The sequence below is a fragment of the Ranitomeya imitator genome, chromosome 9 (genome assembly GCF_032444005.1).
Source record: "Ranitomeya imitator isolate aRanImi1 chromosome 9, aRanImi1.pri, whole genome shotgun sequence".
Classification (NCBI taxonomy): Eukaryota; Metazoa; Chordata; class Amphibia; order Anura; family Dendrobatidae; genus Ranitomeya; species Ranitomeya imitator.
In genome coordinates this window covers 154,139,095-154,158,895 of record NC_091290.1, presented here as the reverse complement: position 1 = coordinate 154,158,895, position 19,801 = coordinate 154,139,095, and the positions used below count along the sequence as shown (strand labels likewise).

General features: G+C 50.0%; 1 protein-coding gene across 1 annotated transcript in view; it reads left to right on the top strand.

The window, feature by feature from the left end:
- Positions 1 to 19,801, top strand: part of COG4 (component of oligomeric golgi complex 4) — a 45,054-nt gene that overhangs the window by 9,563 nt on the left and 15,690 nt on the right. The window contains exons 2-9 of the mRNA XM_069739530.1: positions 4,631 to 4,713; positions 4,819 to 4,933; positions 6,086 to 6,260; positions 8,909 to 9,102; positions 10,277 to 10,382; positions 10,682 to 10,839; positions 10,936 to 10,994; positions 11,074 to 11,207. Of these exons, the coding sequence (XP_069595631.1) occupies positions 4,631 to 4,713; positions 4,819 to 4,933; positions 6,086 to 6,260; positions 8,909 to 9,102; positions 10,277 to 10,382; positions 10,682 to 10,839; positions 10,936 to 10,994; positions 11,074 to 11,207 (1,024 nt within the window). The remainder of the gene's footprint in view (positions 1 to 4,630; positions 4,714 to 4,818; positions 4,934 to 6,085; positions 6,261 to 8,908; positions 9,103 to 10,276; positions 10,383 to 10,681; positions 10,840 to 10,935; positions 10,995 to 11,073; positions 11,208 to 19,801) is intronic.

Genomic DNA, 19,801 nt, shown 5'->3' with positions numbered 1-19,801 from the left:
TCTATAGTGTCAGTGACAGGAGGAGCCTCTATAGTGTCAGTGACAGGAGGATCCTCTATAGTGTCAGTGACAGGAGGAGCCTCTATAGTGTCAGTGACGGGAGGATCCTCTATAGTGTCAGTGACAGGAGAATCCTCTATAGTGTCAGTGACAGCAGGAGCCTCTATAGTGTCAGTGACAGGAGGAGCCTCTATAGTGTCAGTGACAGGATCCTCTATAGTATCAGTGACAGGAGGAGCCTCTATAGTGTCAGTGACAGGAGCCTCTATAGTGTCAGTGACAGGAGGAGCCTCTATAGTGTCAGTGACAGGAGGATCCTCTATAGTGTCAGTGACAGGAGGAGCCTCTATAGTGTCAGTGACAGGAGCCTCTATAGTGTCAGTGACAGGAGCCTCTATAGTGTCAGTGATGGGAGGAGCCTCTATAGTGTCAGTGACCGGAGCCTCTATAGTGTCAGTGACAGGAGGAGCCTCTATAGTGTCAGTGACAGGAGGAGCCTCTATAGTGTCAGTGACGGGAGGATCCTCTATAGTGTCAGTGACAGGAGCCTCTATAGTGTCAGTGACAGGAGGATCCTCTATAGTGTCTGTGACAGGAAGAGCCTCTATAGTGTCAGTGACAGGAGGAGCCTCTATAGTGTCAGTGACGGGAGGAGCCTCTATAGTGTCAGTGACAGGAGGAGCCTCTATAGTGTCAGTGACAGGAGGAGCCTCTATAGTGTCAGTGACAGGAGGATCCTCTATAGTGTCAGTGACAGGAGGATCCTCTATAGTGTCAGTGACAGGAGGATCCTCTATAGTGTCAGTGACAGGAGGAGCCTCTATAGTGTCAGTGACAGGAGGAGCCTCTATAGTGTCAGTGACGGGAGCCTCTATAGTGTCAGTGACAGGAGGATCCTCTATAGTGTCAGTGACAGGAGGATCCTCTATAGTGTCAGTGACAGGAGGAGCCTCTATAGTGTCAGTGACAGGAGCCTCTATAGTGTCAGTGACAGGAGGAGCCTCTATAGTGTCAGTGACAGGAGGAGCCTCTATAGTGTCAGTGACAGGAGCCTCTATAGTGTCAGTGACAGGAGGAGCCTCTATAGTGTCAGTGACAGGAGGATCCTCTATAGTGTCAGTGACAGGAGGAGCCTCTATAGTGTCAGTGACAGGAGCCTCTATAGTGTCAGTGATGGGAGGAGCCTCTATAGTGTCAGTGACCGGAGCCTCTATAGTGTCAGTGACAGGAGGAGCCTCTATAGTGTCAGTGATGGGAGAATCCTCTATAGTGTCAGTGACAGGAGCCTCTATAGTGTCAGTGACAGGAGGAGCCTCTATAGTGTCAGTGACAGGAGGAGCCTCTATAGTGTCAGTGACAGGAGGATCCTCTATAGTGTCAGTGACAGGAGGATCCTCTATAGTGTCAGTGACAGGAGGAGCCTCTATAGTGTCAGTGACAGGAGGAGCCTCTATAGTGTCAGTGACAGGAGGAGCCTCTATAGTGTCAGTGACAGGAGGATCCTCTATAATGTCAGTAACAGGAGAATCCTCTATAGTGTCAGTGACAGCAGGAGCCTCTATAGTATCAGTGACAGGAGGAGCCTCTATAGTGTCAGTGACAGGAGCCTCTATAGTGTCAGTGACAGGAGGAGCCTCTATAGTGTCAGTGACAGGAGGATCCGCTATAGTGTCAGTGACAGGAGGAGCCTCTATAGTGTCAGTGACAGGAGCCTCTATAGTGTCAGTGACAGGAGCCTCTATAGTGTCAGTGATGGGAGGAGCCTCTATAGTGTCAGTGACCGGAGCCTCTATAGTGTCAGTGACAGGAGGAGCCTCTATAGTGTCAGTGATGGGAGAATCCTCTATAGTGTCAGTGACAGGAGCCTCTATAGTGTCAGTGACAGGAGGAGCCTCTATAGTGTCAGTGACAGGAGGATCCTCTATAGTGTCAGTGACAGGAGGAGCCTCTATAGTGTCAGTGACAGGAGGAGCCTCTATAGTGTCAGTGACAGGAGGAGCCTCTATAGTGTCAGTGACAGGAGGATCCTCTATAGTGTCAGTAACAGGAGAATCCTCTATAGTGTCAGTGACAGCAGGAGCCTCTATAGTATCAGTGACAGGAGGAGCCTCTATAGTGTCAGTGACAGGAGCCTCTATAGTGTCAGTGACAGGAGGATCCTCTATAGTGTCAGTGACAGGAGGAGCCTCTATAGTGTCAGTGACAGGAGCCTCTATAGTGTCAGTGACAGGAGGATCCTCTATAGTGTCAGTGACGGGAGGATGCTCTATAGTGTCAGTGACGGGAGGATCCTCTATAGTGTCAGTGACAGGAGGAGCCTCTATAGTGTCAGTGATGGGAGAATCCTCTATAGTGTCAGTGACAGGAGGAGCCTCTATAGTGTCAGTGACAGGAGGAGCCTCTATAGTGTCAGTGACAGGAGGATCCTCTATAGTGTCAGTGACAGGAGGATCCTCTATAGTGTCAGTGACAGCAGGAGCCTCTATAGTATCAGTGACAGGAGGATCCTCTATAGTGTCAGTGACAGGAGCAGCCTCTATAGTGTCAGTGACAGGAGGAGCCTCTATAGTGTCAGTGACGGGAGGAGCCTCTATAGTGTCAGTGACAGGAGGATCCTCTATAGTGTCAGTGACGGGAGGAGCCTCTATAGTGTCAGTGACAGGAGGAGCCTCTATAGTGTCAGTGATGGGAGAATCCTCTATAGTGTCAGTGACAGGAGGAGCCTCTATAGTGTCAGTGACAGGAGGAGCCTCTATAGTGTCAGTGATGGGAGGAGCCTCTATAGTGTCAGTGACAGGAGGAGCCTCTATAGTGTCAGTGACGGGAGGAGCCTCTATAGTGTCAGTGACAGGAGCCTCTATAGTGTCAGTGACAGGAGGAGCCTCTATAGTGTCAGTGACAGGAGCCTCTATAGTGTCAGTGACAGGAGGATCCTCTATAGTGTCAGTGACAGGAGGATCCTCTATAGTGTCAGTGACAGGAGGAGCCTCTATAGTGTCAGTGACGGGAGGAGCCTCTATAGTGTCAGTGACAGGAGCCTCTATAGTGTCAATGACAGGAGGAGCCTCTATAGTGTCAGTGACAGGAGGAGCCTCTATAGTGTCAGTGACAGGAGGAGCCTCTATAGTGTCAGTGACGGGAGGAGCCTCTATAGTGTCAGTGACGGGAGGATCCTCTATAGTGTCAGTGACAGGAGGAGCCTCTATAGTGTCAGTGACAGGAGGAGCCTCTATAGTGTTAGTGACAGGAGGATCCTCTATAGTGTCAGTGACAGGAGGAGCCTCTATAGTGTCAGTGACGGGAGGAGCCTCTATAGTGTCAGTGACGGGAGGATCCTCTATAGTGTCAGTGACGGGAGGATCCTCTATAGTGTCAGTGACGGGAGGAGCCTCTATAGTGTCAGTGACGGGAGGAGCCTCTATAGTGTCAGTGACGGGAGGATCCTCTATAGTTTCAGTGACGGGAGGATCCTCTATAGTGTCAGTGACGGGAGGAGCCTCTATAGTGTCAGTGACAGGAGGATCCTCTATAGTGTCAGTGACAGGAGGATCCTCTATAGTGTCAGTGACAGGAGGAGCCTCTATAGTGTCAGTGACAGGAGCCTCTATAGTGTCAGTGACAGGAGGAGCCTCTATAGTGTCAGTGACGGGAGGATCCTCTATAGTGTCAGTGACGGGAGGATCCTCTAGTGTCAGTGACAGGAGGATCCTCTATAGTGTCAGTGACAGGAGGATCCTCTATAGTGTCAGTGACGGGAGGATCCTCTATGCTGTCAGTGACGGGAGGATCCTCTATAGTGTCAGTGACGGGAGGAGCCTCTATAGTGTCAGTGACGGGAGGATCCTCTATATTGTCAGTGACAGGAGGAGCCTCTATAGTGTCAGTGACGGGAGGATCCTCTATAGTGTCAGTGACAGGAGGATCCTCTAGTGTCAGTGACCGGAGGATCCTCTATAGTGTCAGTGACAGGAGGATCCTCTATAGTGTCAGTGTCAGGAGGATCCTCTATAGTGTCAGTGACAGGAGGAGCCTCTATAGTGTCAGTGACAGGAGGATCCTCTATAGTGTCAGTGACAGGAGGATCCTCTATAGTGTCAGTGACAGGAGGATCCTCTATAGTGTCAGTGACAGGAGGATCCTCTATAGTGTCAGTGACAGGAGGATCCTCTATAGTGTCAGTGACAGGAGGATCCTCTATAGTGTCAGTGACAGGAGCCTCTATAGTGTCAGTGACAGGAGGAGCCACTATAGTGTCAGTGACGGGAGGATCCTCTATAGTGTCAGTGACGGGAGGATCCTCTATAGTGTCAGTGACGGGAGGATCCTCTATAGTGTCAGTGACGGGAGGATTCTCTATAGTGTCAGTGACAGGAGGATCCTCTATAGTGTCAGTGACAGGAGGAGGCTCTATAGTGGCAGTGACAGGAGGAGCCTCTATAGTGTCAGTGACAGGAGGAGCCGCCATAGTGTCAGTGACAGGAGGAGCCACCATAGTGTCAGTGACAGGAGGATCCTCCATAGTGTCAGTGACAGGAGGAGCCGCCATAGTGTCAGGGACCCTACGGAGGACTGTTGCCGTATATATCACCCTGTACAGTAATTCCGGTGATCTGCTGCCTCTCTTTTACAGGTACAGGTGGAAGCAGAGCTGGAGGTGCTGCTCGGACAGCAGGGGGCAGTAGAGAACAAGATGCTGTCCTTACAGCGGATGGGGTACGTACACATGGGGGGCAGTCATCCTGCAGACCCTGCGCGCTGTCAGTCCGCTCCCCCATAATCCTGCACTCTACCTCTGACCACCCTCAATCATTCACCCAGGCCGAACCTGCAGCTGATAGACGGAGATGCCCAGCAACTGTCCGGCATGATCAGCTTCACCTGCAACCTGGCCGAGAACGTCAGCAGCAAAGTGCGGCAGCTCGATCTAGCCAAGGTAGGCCGCCCTGTGTACAAGAGTATATATATATAGACAGCAATGGTCACTGCCTGCAGTACTCCATATCTTATCCTCCGGTCACCTCCAGAGCTGCACTCACTATTCTGCTGTTACATCGTGTCTTATCCTCCAAACACCACCAGAGCTGCAATCACTATTCTGCTGTTACATCGTGTCTTATCCTTCAGCCACCTCCAGAGCTGCAATCACTATTCTGCTGTTACACCATTCCTTATCCTCCAGAACTGCACTCACTATTCTGCTGTTACACCATTCCTTATCCTCCAGAGCTGCACTCACTATTCTGCTGTTACATCATGTCTTATCCTCCAGAGCTGCACTCACTATTCTGCTGTTACACCATTCCTTATCCTCCAGAGCTGCACTCACTATTCTGCTGTTACATCATGTCTTATCCTCCAGAGCTGCACTCACTATTCTGCTGTTACACCATTCCTTATCCTCCAGAGCTGCACTCACTATTCTGCTGTTACACCATTCCTTATCCTCCAGAGCTGCACTCACTATTCTGCTGTTACACCATTCCTTATCCTCCAGAGCTGCACTCACTATTCTGCTGTTATATCATGTCTTATCCTTTAGGGCTGCACTCACTATTCTGCCTTTAGACCATTCCTTATCTTCCAGAGCTGCACTCACTATTCTGCTGTTACATCATGTCTTATCCTCCAGAGCTGCACTCACTATTCTGCTGTTACACCATTCCTTATCCTCCAGAGCTGCACTCACTATTCTGCTGTTACACCATTCCTTATCCTCCAGAGCTGCACTCAATATTCTGCTGTTACAACATTCCTTATCCTCCAGAGCTGCACTCACTATTCTGCTGTTACATCGTGTCTTATCCTCCAGAGCTGCACTCACTGTTCTGCTGTTACATTGTGTCTTATCCTCCAGAGCTGCACTCACTATTCTGCTGTTACATTATGTGATATCCTCCAGTGTTCGGTGGTCTGTTTCCCCCCGGTGGTGCTGGGCTCACGTATCTCTCTAGTGACGTCCGGTATGCCTGGTTCTTACCCCCGTGTCTGTCGGCCCCTGTGCACAGTACATGGGGGGCCGGTGCAGTGTGCTCAGCGCCATCCTGTGGTTGATGGTGGAGACTGACGCCCCGAGTCTTCTCCGCAGTGTCGGCTGTATCAGGCCATTCAGCGAGCGGACGACATCCTGGATCTCAAGTTCTGTATGGACGGCGTTCAGACGGCACTGAAGAGCGAGGAATACGAGCAGGCGGCTGCGCACATCCACCGCTACCTGTGCCTGGACAAGTCCGTCATCGAGCTGAGCCGGCAGGGGCGAGAAGGTGATGTGTGCACGCTCAGCCATGTCCAGACACACTGACCCCGAGTCCGGCCGCACCCGTCCTTACTGTGGTTTTCTTAAACTCTTTATTAAATGCACAGTGGTACATACAAGCAATGATATTCAACAAATACCATGAATTTGACACTTAACCAAAAAAAGGAAAACACAACCTCCCGTCCCATCCCCACCATGTACTGTGGATTTCTTGTTGGATTGTGCATTGTACATTCAAACTGAAGGCAGAAAAACCAGGAAGTAGGAAATGAGCACAGCAGGGGTCTGAGGGGGACAGGAGAGGTCTGAGGGGGCGCAGGTAGGAAACGATCACAGCAGGGGTCTGAGGGGGCACAGGAGGGGACTGAGGGGGCGCAGGTAGGAAACAAGCATAGCCGGGGTCTGAGGGGCACAGGAGGGGTCTGAGGGGGTGCAGGAAGGAAACAAGCACAGCAGGGGTCTGAGGGGGCGCAGGTAGGAAACAAGGAGCACAGCAGGGGTCTGAGGGGGCGCAGGTAGGAAACGAGCACAGCAGGGGTCTGAGGGGGCGCAGGTAGGAAACAAGGAGCACAGCAGGGGTCTGAAGGGTGCAGGTAGGAAACAAGGAGCACAGCAGGGGTCTGAAGGGTGCAGGTAGGAAACAAGGAGCACAGCAGGGGTCTGAAGGGTGCAGGTAGGAAAAGAGGAGTGTCACGGATCCCTTCTCCGTGGTGTCACTTATTCGTCACGTGCCTGCTCTCACACGTGACTTGGGGTTGTGCCTGCAAGGGTTAATCTATCTCCCCACTCTCAGTCCAGCATTCAACCTCAGTCCTATCCTGTAATGGGAGCATAAATCACACACCGGCCCAGACCACACACCCGCTCATACACGCTGCCACCACTCACCGAATACACGGGCGATGAGTCCCAGAAATAATAATACTAATAAAAATATGTCTATCACTCATAAGGCTCACACACCTTAGGCTTTGGATTCTTTTAGAACATTCAAGGTTCAACTTGTTAAAGTTTTATACTTTAATACAAAAAAGGGTCAGTGCTTACAATAAGAAAAAGGTATAAAAAATATGATAATAAAAAGACATACAACAGCAGGGGTCTGAGGGGTGCAGGTAGGAAACGAGGAGCACAGCAGGGGTATGAGGGGCACAGGTAGGAAACGAGCACAGCAGGGGTCTGAGGGGGCACAGGAGGGGTCTGAGGGGGCTCAGGTAGGAAACGAGCACAGCAGGGGTCTGAGTGGGTGCAGGTAGGAAACGAGCACAGCAGGGGTCTGAGGGGTGCAGGTAGGAAACGAGCACAGCAGGGGTCTGAGGGGCTCAGGTAGGAAACGAGCACAGCAGGGGCCTGAGGGGGCGCAGGTAGGAAACGAGGAGCACAGCAGGGGTCTGAGGGGGCACAGGTAGGAAACGAGCACAGCAGGGGTCTGAGGGGGCACAGGTAGGAAACGAGCACAGCAGGGGTCTGAGGGGGCTCAGGTAGGAAACGAGCACAGCAGGGATCTGACAGGACGCAGGTAGGAAACGAGCACCGGAGGGGTCTGAGGGGGCGCAGGTAGGAAACAGGGAGCACAACAGGGGTCTGAGGGGGCGCAGGCAGGAAACGGAGCACAGCAGGGGTCTGAGTGGGCGCAGGTAGGAAATGAGCACAGCAGGGGCCTGAGGGGGCGCAGGTAGGAAACGAGTACAGCAGGGGTCTAACGGGCACAGGTAGGAAACGAGCACAGCAGGCGTCTGAGGGGGCACAGGAGGTGTCTGAGGGGGTGCAGGTAGGAAACGTGGAGCACAACAGGGGTCTGGGGGGGCACAGGAGGGGTCTGGGGGGGCGCAGGTAGGAAACGAGCACAGCAGGGGTCTGAGGGGGCACAGGATGGGCCTGAGGGGGTGCAGGTAGGAAACGAGCACAGCAGGGGTCTGAGGGGCACATGAGGGGTCTGAGGGGGCGCAGGTAGAAAGCAGCACAGGAGGGGTCTGAGGGGGTGCAGGTAGGAAACGAGCACAGCAGGGGTCCGAGCGGGTGCAGGTAGGAAACCAGGTGCGCAGCAGGGGTCTGAGGGGGCGCAGGTAGGAAACGAGTACAGCAGGGGTCTGAGGGAAACGAGGAGCACAGCAACGCCTGTTATTCCTCCTGTGACCTCAATGTTACTCTGATGACTGCTTTACCACCCTCATCATTTTGTCCAGCAGTCGTGAGGGATTTCCCGGTGGAGCTGAGCGCTTGTTGGGCCCTTTGCCTGCAATCCTCTATTGGGTGAGATCAGTGGTTCTGGAGGCCACGGATCCCACACGTCATCTCTGCATTCGTTCATTGGAGCCACTCCAGGTGATGACCGATGAAGCTGCTGAGGACAGCACAACAGGGGGCGCAGGAGGAGTCTGAGGGGGCAGAGGACGAGTCTGAGGGAGCGCAGTCTGCCTGTTTCTTTTTTCCTTTTTTTGGTTTTGCTGCTCTCTGTCTGAATCTACAATGTGCACATTCCAGTAAGAACAAGGAAACCTTGCATGAACTGGGGTGTCCAAACTTTTATCTGGTAATGCATATACACCCTAAGTAATATATGAATGTACAGCAGCTCGGCCTCTCTCCACCGTCGCTGTGACTCCAGGAGGCGCCGACGTCTCGTTCTCATCTTTCCGCACTGTGCTCTAGGCAGCATGATTGACGCCAACCTACAGCTTCTACAGGAGGCCGAGAAGCAGCTGAAGGTTCTGGTCAGTGAGAAGTTTGATTCAGCAACTAAAGCCGGGGACCTTCCCCAGGTGGAAAGATTCTTCAAGATCTTCCCACTGCTGGGGCTTCACGAGGAGGGAATCAGCAAGTTCTCTGCGTACCTGTGTCAGCAGGTGAGAATTTGTCTCTTACCCTAAATCTGCTGCATCTCTCTGGAGCCTGCCGTCACCTCCCCGTCCGTTCCCCCTTTCCTGTCGCCTACCCCGTCTGTTCCCCCTGCTGTCGCCTCCCCGTCCATCTCACCTGCCGTCGTCTCCCCTGTCTGTTCCCCTGCCGTCGCCTCCCCCTTCCATCGCGCCTGCCCAGGCCTCCCCCGTCCGTCCCGCCTGCCCAGGCCTCCCCCGTCCATCCCGCCTGCCCAGGCCTCCCCCGTCCGTCCCGCCTGCCCAGGCCTCCCCCGTCCGTCCCGCCTGCCCAGGCCTCTCCCGTCCGTCCCGCGTTCCCTGGCCTCTCCCGTCCGTCCCGCGTTCCCTGGCCTCTCCCGTCTGTCCCGCCTGCCCAGGCCTCTCCCGTCCGTCCCGCGTTCCCTGGCCTCTCCCGTCCGTCCCGCGTTCCCTGGCCTCTCCCGTCCGTCCCGCGTTCCCTGGCCTCTCCCGTCCGTCCCGCCTGCCCAGGCCTCTCCCGTCCGTCCCGTCTGCCCAGGCCTCTCCCGTTTGTCCCGCCTGCCCAGGCCTCCCCGGTCCGTCCCGCCTGCCCAGGCCTCTCCCGTCCGTCCCACCTGCCCAGGCCTCTCCCGTCCGTCCCGCCTGCCCAGGCCTCTCCCGTCCGTCTCGCCTGCCCAGTCCTCTCCCGTCCGTCCCGCCTGCCCAGGCCTCTCCCGTCCGTCCCGCCTGCCCAGGCCTCTCCCGTCCGTCCCGCCTGCCCAGGCCTCTCCCGTTCGTTCCGCCTGCCCAGTCCTCTCCCGTCCGTCCCGCCTGCCCAGGCCTCTCCCGTCCGTCTCGCCTGCCCAGGCCTCTCCCGTCCGTCTCGCCTGCCCAGGCCTCTCCCGTCCGTCTCGCCTGCCCAGGCCTCTCCCATCCGTCTCGCCTGCCCAGGCCTCTCCCGTCCGTCTCGCCTGCCCAGGCCTCTCCCGTCCGTCTCGCCTGCCCAGGCCTCTCCCGTCCGTCTCGCCTGCCCAGGCCTCTCCCGTCCGTCTCGCCTGCCCAGGCCTCTCCCGTCCGTCCCGCCTGCCCTCGCCTCACCCGTGTTGCCTCTCCTCACTTCCCTGCTCCTTTCCTTCCCAGTTGCAGCCCCTTCACCTGTCCCCCCAGCCAGTGTCTCCAGCTGATGTCATCCTCTGCTTTGCAGGTAGCTAAGAAGGCTGAAGAGAACTTGGCGCTGGCTTTGGCCTCGGAGGGCAGTGAGCATCGGGCATCTCTCTTATTTGCAGATACCCTTACCCTGCTGTTTGAAGGTGAGTACAAAGCAGCGCGTCTGAGCTGCCCCCGCTTGTAGACAACGCGCACAAGGTGGCGGTTCTTTCTCCGGCTGTGCACAAGGTGGCGGTTCTTTCTCCAGCTGCGCACACGGTGGCGGTTCTTTCTCCAGCTGCGCACACGGGGCGGTTCTTTCTCCGGCTGCATCAGTCTCTGGCACAGCCGCTCTGGACTTATTATAATGTTATGGTGATATAGTGGGCGGTGTGCGCCGGGCAGGGACGTTCCTGCACAGCTTCGTACTGGCCCGCCGCTCATCAGTACCTCTGTGTTTCAGGTATCGCCCGTATAGTGGAGACTCATCAGCCCATTCTGGAGACGTACTACGGGCCCGGACGCCTCTACATGCTTATTAAACACCTGCAGGCTGAGTGCGACCGACAGGTGGAGAAAGTGGTGGATAAGTTTCTACAGCAGAGAGACTACCAGAGGAAGGTGAGGTGTGATGGCCGCTGGTGAGGAGGGTCTCGGCTGTGAGGTGATTAGTGGGGGTAATGATGGTGATTCACGGTGTGACCGCTCTTCCTGTAGTTCCAGCGGGTGCAGAGCTGCATCATCCGAGCTTCATCCGCTGACAAGATCGAGCCCCGGTGAGTGTCCGTCAGGTGATGGAGTCTGAGCCTCCAATTGTCAGGATGAAGTGATTGTAGTGTGTTGTGTACTATACAGGGACCTGGACCCCATCCTGGCTGAGGTGACTCTGATGAGCGCCCGGACAGAGCTCTACCTCCGCTTCATTAAACGCCGCATCACGTCAGACTTTGAGGTTGGAGACTCCGTGGCAGCGGAGGACGTAAAACAAGGTCAGTTCACAATTCAGCCCAATGTCTGGGGTGTAACTGTAACACTGTGCTCACATTTGCATCCGGGTCCCTGTTGGGTTTTCTTACTTTGCAGCATTATATGTGGCACGGATTCTGTAAGTTTCCCATTATTAGTTCTGGGTCCATCATGTGGTGTATCCAGAACCACATTATAACTCCTGCAGTAGACGGAAACCATGACACCAGTGTGAACATATAACACCCAAGAGGGACCTTCTATCCTTATGTCAAAAAAACCCAGGGAAGATAAGAGGAAACTACAATAAACACCGAACAAGGAATAATCAGTCCCAAGAATGGGTTAAAAGTACATTTTTATTACATAATTTCATAAATACATGATAATCATGAAGGTAATCCAATAAATATAACACAAAAGGGGGAATCCACAGATAGAGGAATAAAAGTGTGACACCTGGAAATAGCAAAGAAGCATGCAGACAACATCACAATACTAATACAAATTATCCGCTATCAAAGGGATATAATATGTCTATAAATAGCAATAGCGTTATACTTAAAGTGCTGGTGCATCAAATATATTAAGGCAAGAAATAAATTGAGATATCCAAAAATATCCCTTTAAATAGCGGAGACCCAAGTGAAGTGCATTCTCACATTCTCACGTTCTGGGAACTTCGTCCACGGGTTATCTTAATTTATTTCTTGCCTTAACCCCTTTCTGACATTAGACGTACTATCCCGTCGAGGTGGGGTGGGCCCGTATGACCACCGACGGGATAGTACGTCATACCCGATCGGCCGCGCTCACGGGGGAAGCGCGGCCGGGTGTCAGCTGCCTATCGCAGCTGACATCCGGCACTATGTGCCAGGAGCGGTCACGGACTGCCCCCGACACATTAACCCCCGGCACACCGCGATCAAACATGATCGCGGTGTGCCGGCGGTATAAGGAAGCATCGCGCAGGGAGGGGGCTCCCTGCGGGCTTCCCTGAGCCCCCCGCAGCAACGCGATCATGTTTGGCCGCGGCATCCGGGTCCTGCAGGGAGGGAGGTGGCTTCACAGAAAACGATAGGAGAACAAAGAAGGACCACTGATCCAATGTATAAAGATATATAAACAACACGTTTTATTAATACATATAATACATATAGAAAATACAAAAGAATATGGATACTTGGCAGATGGGACAGTACATAGACCAATATGTGCACAGAACACCGATGCCACAATGTATGTAAGAGGAGGACAGCAGCATATGCTAATAATGATGATGACTCCCTATAGAGCATAGGAGATATACCTATATTATGATAAAATATCCAAAGAATATCTACCTATAGCTCAAAGTAATATACCTAACCTGCTATCCACCAAAGATGTAATACCAAAGGTATAGCTGGCTGCATATATGGCTGTTGCTATATAATATTCATGCAACACTAAATAGACTGAAAAAGCGGCCAGCCATAATGCAAGAAATAGCCCCAGTACATATCTCTACAATAAAACTATACCTGTAAACATGGCGGCAAAGGTGCACGTGCACAAGGAACCTCGACGCGTTTCGCTGTCTTCCTACAGCTTCGTCACAGAGCAGGCACTGTGAAGCCTGCAGTGCTGTAAGTCAGATCGGTGATCTGACAGAGTGCTGTGCAAACTGTCAGATCAGCGATCTGTGATGTCTCCCCCCCCCATTAGGACAAAGTTAAAAAAAACAATTTCCAAATGTGTAAAAAAAATATTATCATACCGCCGAACAAAAAGTGGAATAACATGCGATCAAAAAGATAGATATAAATAACCATGGTACCGCTGAAAGCGTCATCTTGTCCCGCAAAAAACGAGCCGCCATACAGCATCATCAGCAAAAAAATAAAAAAGTTATAGTCCTGAGAATAAAGCGATGCAAAAATAATTATTTTTTTCTATAAAATAGTTTTTATCGTATAAAAGCGCCAAAACATAAAAAAATGATATAAATGAGGTGTCGCTGTAATCGTACTGACCTGAAGAATAAAACTGCTTTATCAATTTTACCAAACGCGGAACGGTATAAACGCCTCCCCCAAAAGAAATTCATGAATAGCTGGTTTTTGGTCATTCTGCCTAACAAAAATCGGAATAAAAAGCGATCAAAAAATGTCACGTGCCCGAAAATGTTACCAATAAAAACGTCAACTCGTCCCGCAAAAAACAAGACCTCACATGACTCTGTGGACCAAAATATGGAAAATTTATAGCTCTCAAAATGTGGTAACGCAAAAAATATTTTTTGCAATAAAAAGCGTCTTTCAGTGTGTGACGGCTGCCAATCATAAAAATCCGCTAAAAAACCCGCTATAAAAGTAAATCAAACCCCCCTTCATCACCCCCTTAGTTAGGGAAAAATAAAAAAAATGCATTTATTTCCATTTTCCCATTAGGGCTAGGATTAGGGTTAGGGCTAGGGTTAGGGTTGGGGCTAGGGTTAGGGCTAGGGTTAGGGCTAGGGTTAAGGCTACAGTTAGTGTTGGGGCTAAAGTTACAGTTAGGGTTTGGATTACATTTACAGTTGGGAATAGGGTTGTGATTAGGGTTAGGGGTGTGGTTGGGGTTAGAGGTGTGGTTAGGGTTACTGTTGGAATTAGAGTTAGGGGTGTGTTTGGATTAGGGTTTCAGTTATAATTGGGGGGTTTCCACTGTTTCGGCACATCAGGGGCTCTCCAAACACGACATGGCGTCCAATCTCAATTCCAGCCAATTCTGCGTTGAAAAAGTAAAACAGTGCTCCTTCCCTTCCGAGCTCTCCCGTGTGCCCAAACAGGGGTTTACCCCCAACATATGGGGTATCAGCGTACTCAGGACAAATAGGACAACAACTTTTGGGGTCCCATTTCTCCTGTTACCCTTGGGAAAATACAAAACTGGGGACTAAAAATAATTTTTGTGGGAAAAAAAAGATTTTTTATTTTCACGGCTCTGCGTTATAAACTGTAGTGAAACACTTGGTGGCTCAAAGTTCTCACAACACATCTAGATAAGTTCCTTGGGGGGTCTTGTTTCCAATATGGGGTCACTTGTGGGGGGCTTCTACTGTTTAGGTGCATTAGGGGCTCTGCAAACTCAATGTGACGCCTGCAGACCATTCCATCTAAGTCTGCATTCCAAATGGCGCTCCTTCCCTTCTGAGCCCTCCCATGCGTCCAAACGGTGGTACCCCCCCACATATGGGGTATCAGCGCAATCAGGACAAATTGGACCTCAACTTTTGTGGTCCAATTTCTCCTGTTACCCTCGGGAAAATACAAAACTGGGGGCTAAAAAATAATTTTTGTGGGAAAAAATTTTTGTTTAATTTTTACGGCTCTGCATTATAAACTTCTGTGAAGCCCTTGGTGGGTCAAAGCGCTCACAACACATCTACATAAGTTCCTTAAGGGGTCTACTTTCCAAAATGGTGTCACTTGTGGGGGGTTTCAATGTTTAGGCACATCAGGGGCTCTCCAAACGCAACATGGTGTCCCATCTCAATTCCTGTCAATTTTGCATTGAAAAGTCAAACGGCGCTCCTTCCCTTCCGAGCTCTGCCATGCGCCCAAACAGTGGTTTACCCCCACATATGGGGTATCAACGTACTCAGGACAAATTGTACAACAACTTTTGGGGTTCATTTTCTCCTGTAACCCTTGGTACCCTTGGAGCTGAAGTAAATTTTTTGTGAAGAAAAGTTAAATGTTCACTTTTATTTAAACATTCCAAAAAATTCCTGTGAAGCACCAGAAGGGTTAATAAACTTCTTGAATGTGGTTTTGAGCACCTTGAGGGGTGCAGTTTTTAGAATGGTGTCACACTTGGTTATTTCATATAGACCCCTCAAAATGACTTCAAATGTGATGTGGTCCCTAAAAAAAAAATGGTGTTGTAAAAATGAGAAATTGCTGGTCAACTTTTAACCCTTATAACTCCATAGTAACATAGTAACATAGTTAGTAAGGCCGAAAAAAGACATTTGTCCATCCAGTTCAGCCTATATTCCATCATAATAAATCCCCAGATCTACGTCCTTTTACAGAACCTAATAATTGTATGATACAATATTGTTCTGCTCCAGGAAGACATCCAGGCCTCTCTTGAACCCCTCGACTGAGTTCGCCATCACCACCTCCTCAGGCAAGCAATTCCAGATTCTCACTGCCCTAACAGTAAAGAATCCTCTTCTATGTTGGTGGAAAAACCTTCTCTCCTCAAGACGCAAAGAATGCCCCCTGTTGTGGATTCTGTTTTTGGGCTCCCTCTGGTGGTTACAGATGGTACTGGGTGACTTGTGTTTTCTGCGGTCTCTGGTGTCCACCTGTTCTATCAGGATATGGGAGTTTCCTATTTAACCTGGCTTTCTTGTCATTTCCTCGCCAGCTATCAATGTAATCAGTGTGTCTTGTTACCTCTGCTTCCCGCTTCTGTAATCTTCAGGACAAGCTAAGTTTTTGATTTTCCTGTTCCACGTTTTGCTTAATTTTTGTCTTAGTCCAGCTTGCAGATATGTGATTCCTTTTTGCTGGTTGCTCTAGTGGGCTGATATTACTCCTCATGTTCCATGAGTTGGCACATGAGTTCAAGTAATTTCAGGATGGTTTTTTTGTAGGGTTTTTCGCTGACCGCGCAGTTCACTTTTGTATCCTCTGCTATCTAGCTTTAGCGGGCCTCATTTTGCTGAATCTGTTTTCATAACTACGTATGTGCTTTCCTCTCATTTCACCGTCATTACATGTGGGGGGCTGCTATTTCTGTGGGGTGTTTCTCTGGAGGCAAGAGAGGTCTGTGTTTCTTCTAATAGGGGAAGTTAGTCCTTCGGCTGGCGCGAGACGTCTAGGAATCATCGTAGGCACGTTCCCCGGCTACAGCTAGTTGTGTGTTTAGGTTCAGGATCGCGGTCAGCTCAGTTTCCATCACCCTAGAGCTTGTTTTGTTTTTTGTGCTTGTCCTTTTGTGATCCCCTGCCATTGGGATCATGACAGTATAGCCGGCCAAAAAGTGGTAATCGTATTGGCTGAAGTAGGAGGAAAAGTAGTCTGAGGAAGTTTTTTTTTTTTTTTTTTTTTTTTTCCCTCAGAGTTTGCTGCCTAGCCTTAATTGCAGCCTGGCTGCGTCTTACCTCCTCTTAATCCTTGAATGGCTCTGACCTCAGCTGTTTATCATGGACGTCCAGAGTTTGGCTTCCAGCCTGAATAATCTTGCTGCTAAGGTTCAAAATATACAAGATTTTGTTGTACATGCTCCTATGTCTGAACCTAGAATTCCTATCCCAGAGTTTTTTTCTGGAGATAGATCTAGTTTTCTGAATTTTAGGAACAATTGCAAGTTGTTTCTTTCTTTGAAATCTCGCTCCTCTGGAGACCCTGCTCAGCAAGTCAAAATTGTTATATCTTTCCTGCGGGGTGACCCTCAGAATTGGGCATTTGCATTGGCACCAGGGGATCCTGCGTTGCTCAGTGTGGATGCGTTTTTTCTGGCATTGGGTTTGCTCTATGAGGAACCTAACCTAGAGATTCAGGCTGAAAGAGCTTTATTGGCTCTCTCTCAGGGGCAAGATGAAGCAGAAATATATTGTCAGAAATTTCGGAAATGGTCGGTGCTTACTCAGTGGAATGAGTGCGCCCTGGCTGCAAGATTCAGAGATGGCCTTTCTGAGGCCATTAAAGATGTTATGGTGGGGTTCCCTGCGCCTACAGGTCTGAATGAGTCTATGACTATGGCTATTCAGATTGATCGGCGTTTACGGGAGCGCAAACCTGTGCACCATTTGGCGGTGTCTTCTGAACAGGCACCTGAGACAATGCAATGTGATAGAATTCAGTCCAGAAGTGAACGGCAAAACTATAGGCGGAAAAATGGGTTGTGTTTTTATTGTGGTGATTCAGCTCATGTTATATCAGCATGCTCTAAACGCACAAAAAAGGTTGATAAGTCTGTTGCCATTAGTACTTTACAGTCTAAGTTCATTCTGTCTGTGACTCTGATTTGTTCATTATCATCCATTTCCGTCGATGCCTATGTGGATTCAGGCGCTGCCCTGAGTCTTATGGATTGGTCATTTGCCAACCGCTGTGGGTTTAGTCTGGAGCCTCTGGAAGTCCCTATTCCTTTGAAAATAATTGACTCTACACCTTTTGCTATGAATAAACCTCAGTACTGGACACAAGTGACCATGCGTATGACTCCCGTTCATCAGGAGGTGATTCGCTTCCTGGTACTGTATAATTTACATGATGTCTTAGTGCTTGGTCTGCCATGGTTACAAACTCATAACCCAGTCTTGGACTGGAAAACGATGTCTGTGTTAAGCTGGGGATGTCAGGGGGTTCATGATGATGCACCTCCGATTTCTATCGCTTCATCTACTCCTTCTGAGGTTCCTGTATTTTTGTCTGATTATCGGGATGTTTTTGAGGAGCCTAAGCTCAATTCGCTTCCTCCTCACAGGGATTGCGATTGTGCTATAGATTTGATTCCTGGCAGTAAATTTCCTAAAGGACGTTTGTTCAATCTGTCAGTGCCAGAGCATACTGCTATGCGGGATTATGTTAAGGAGTCCTTGGAAAAGGGACATATCCGTCCATCTTCGTCCCCTTTGGGAGCAGGTTTTTTTTTTCGTGGCCAAAAAAGATGGTTCCTTGAGGCCTTGTATAGATTACCGTCTTTTGAATAAGATTACAGTCAAATATCAGTATCCTTTGCCATTGTTGACTGATTTGTTCGCTCGCATTAAGGGGGCTAAATGGTTCACTAAGATTGATCTTCGGGGTGCGTATAATCTTGTGCGGATAAAGCAGGGTGATGAGTGGAAAACCGCATTTAATACGCCTGAGGGCCATTTTGAGTATTTGGTGATGCCTTTTGGACTTTCTAATGCTCCTTCTGTCTTCCAGTCCTTTATGCACGATATTTTCCGTGAATATCTGGATAAATTTATGATTGTGTATTTGGATGATGTTTTGTTTTTTTCTGATGACTGGGAGTCCCATGTTCAGCAGGTCAGGAAGGTGTTTCAGGTCCTGCGGGCCAATTCTTTGTTTGTAAAAGGTTCAAAGTGTCTCTTTGGAGTCCAGAAGATTTCTTTTTTGGGGTATATTTTTTCCCCTTCTACTATTGAGATGGATCCCGTCAAGGTTCAGGCTATTTGTGACTGGACGCAGCCTACATCTCTTAAGAGTCTACAGAAGTTCTTGGGCTTTGCTAATTTTTATCGTCGTTTCATAACTAATTTTTCTAGTGTTGTTAAGCCTTTGACGGATTTGACTAAGAAGGGTGCTGATGTTGCTGATTGGTATCCTGCGGCTGTGGAGGCCTTTCAGGAACTTAAGCGCCGGTTTTCTTCTGCTCCTGTGTTGCGTCAGCCTGATGTTTCGCTTCCTTTTCAGGTTGAGGTTGATGCTTCCGAGATTGGAGCGGGGGCGGTTTTGTCGCAGAGAAGCTCCGATTGCTCGGTGATGAAGCCATGTGCGTTCTTTTCTAGAAAGTTTTCGCCCACTGAGCGGAATTATGATGTTGGTAATCGGGAGCTTTTGGCCATGAAGTGGGCATTTGAGGAGTGGCGTCATTGGCTTGAGGGTGCTAGACATCGTGTGGTGGTCTTGACTGATCACAAAAATCTGATTTACCTTGAGTCTGCCAAGCGTCTGAATCCTAGACAGGCTCGTTGGTCACTGTTTTTCTCCCGTTTCGATTTTGTGGTTTCATACCTGCCAGGTTCAAAGAATGTGAAGGCGGATGCTCTTTCTAGGAGTTTTGTGCCTGACTCCCCTGGAAATTCTGAGCTCACTGGTATCCTTAGGGATGGGGTGATTTTGTCGGCTGTCTCCCCAGACTTGCGACGTGCTTTGCAGGAGTTTCAGGCGGATAAACCTGATCATTGTCCGCCTGAAAGACTGTTTGTTCCGGATAATTGGACCAGTAGAGTCATCTCCGAGGTCCATTCTTCTGCGTTGGCAGGTCATCCTGGAATATTTGGTACTAGAGACTTGGTGGCCAGGTCTTTTTGGTGGCCTTCCTTGTCGAGGGATGTGCGTTCTTTTGTGCAGTCTTGTGAAGTTTGCGCTCGGGCTAAGCCTTGCTGTTCTCGGGCCAGTGGATTGTTGTCACCTTTGCCTATCCCGAAGAGCTTGGACGCACATTTCCATGGACTTTATTTCGGATCTCCCTGTCTCTCAAAAAATGTCCGTCATCTGGGTTGTGTGTGACCGATTTTCTAAGATGGTTCATCTGGTACCCTTGCCTAAGTTACCTTCCTCCTCTGAGTTGGTCCCTCTGTTTTTTCAGAACGTGGTTCGTTTGCATGAGATTTCGGAGAACATTGTTTCTGACAGGGGATCCCAGTTTGTGTCTAGATTTTGGCGGACGTTCTGTGCTAAGATGGGCATTGATTTGTCCTTTTCGTCTGCATTCCATCCTCAGACGAATGGCCAGACTGAACGAACTAATCAGACCTTGGAAACTTATTTAAGGTGTTTTGTTTCTGCTGATCAAGATGACTGGGTTACCTTTTTGCCGCTTGCCGAATTTGCCCTTAATAATCGGGCTAGTTCTGCTACCTTGGTTTCTCCTTTCTTTTGTAATTCGGGGTTTCATCCTC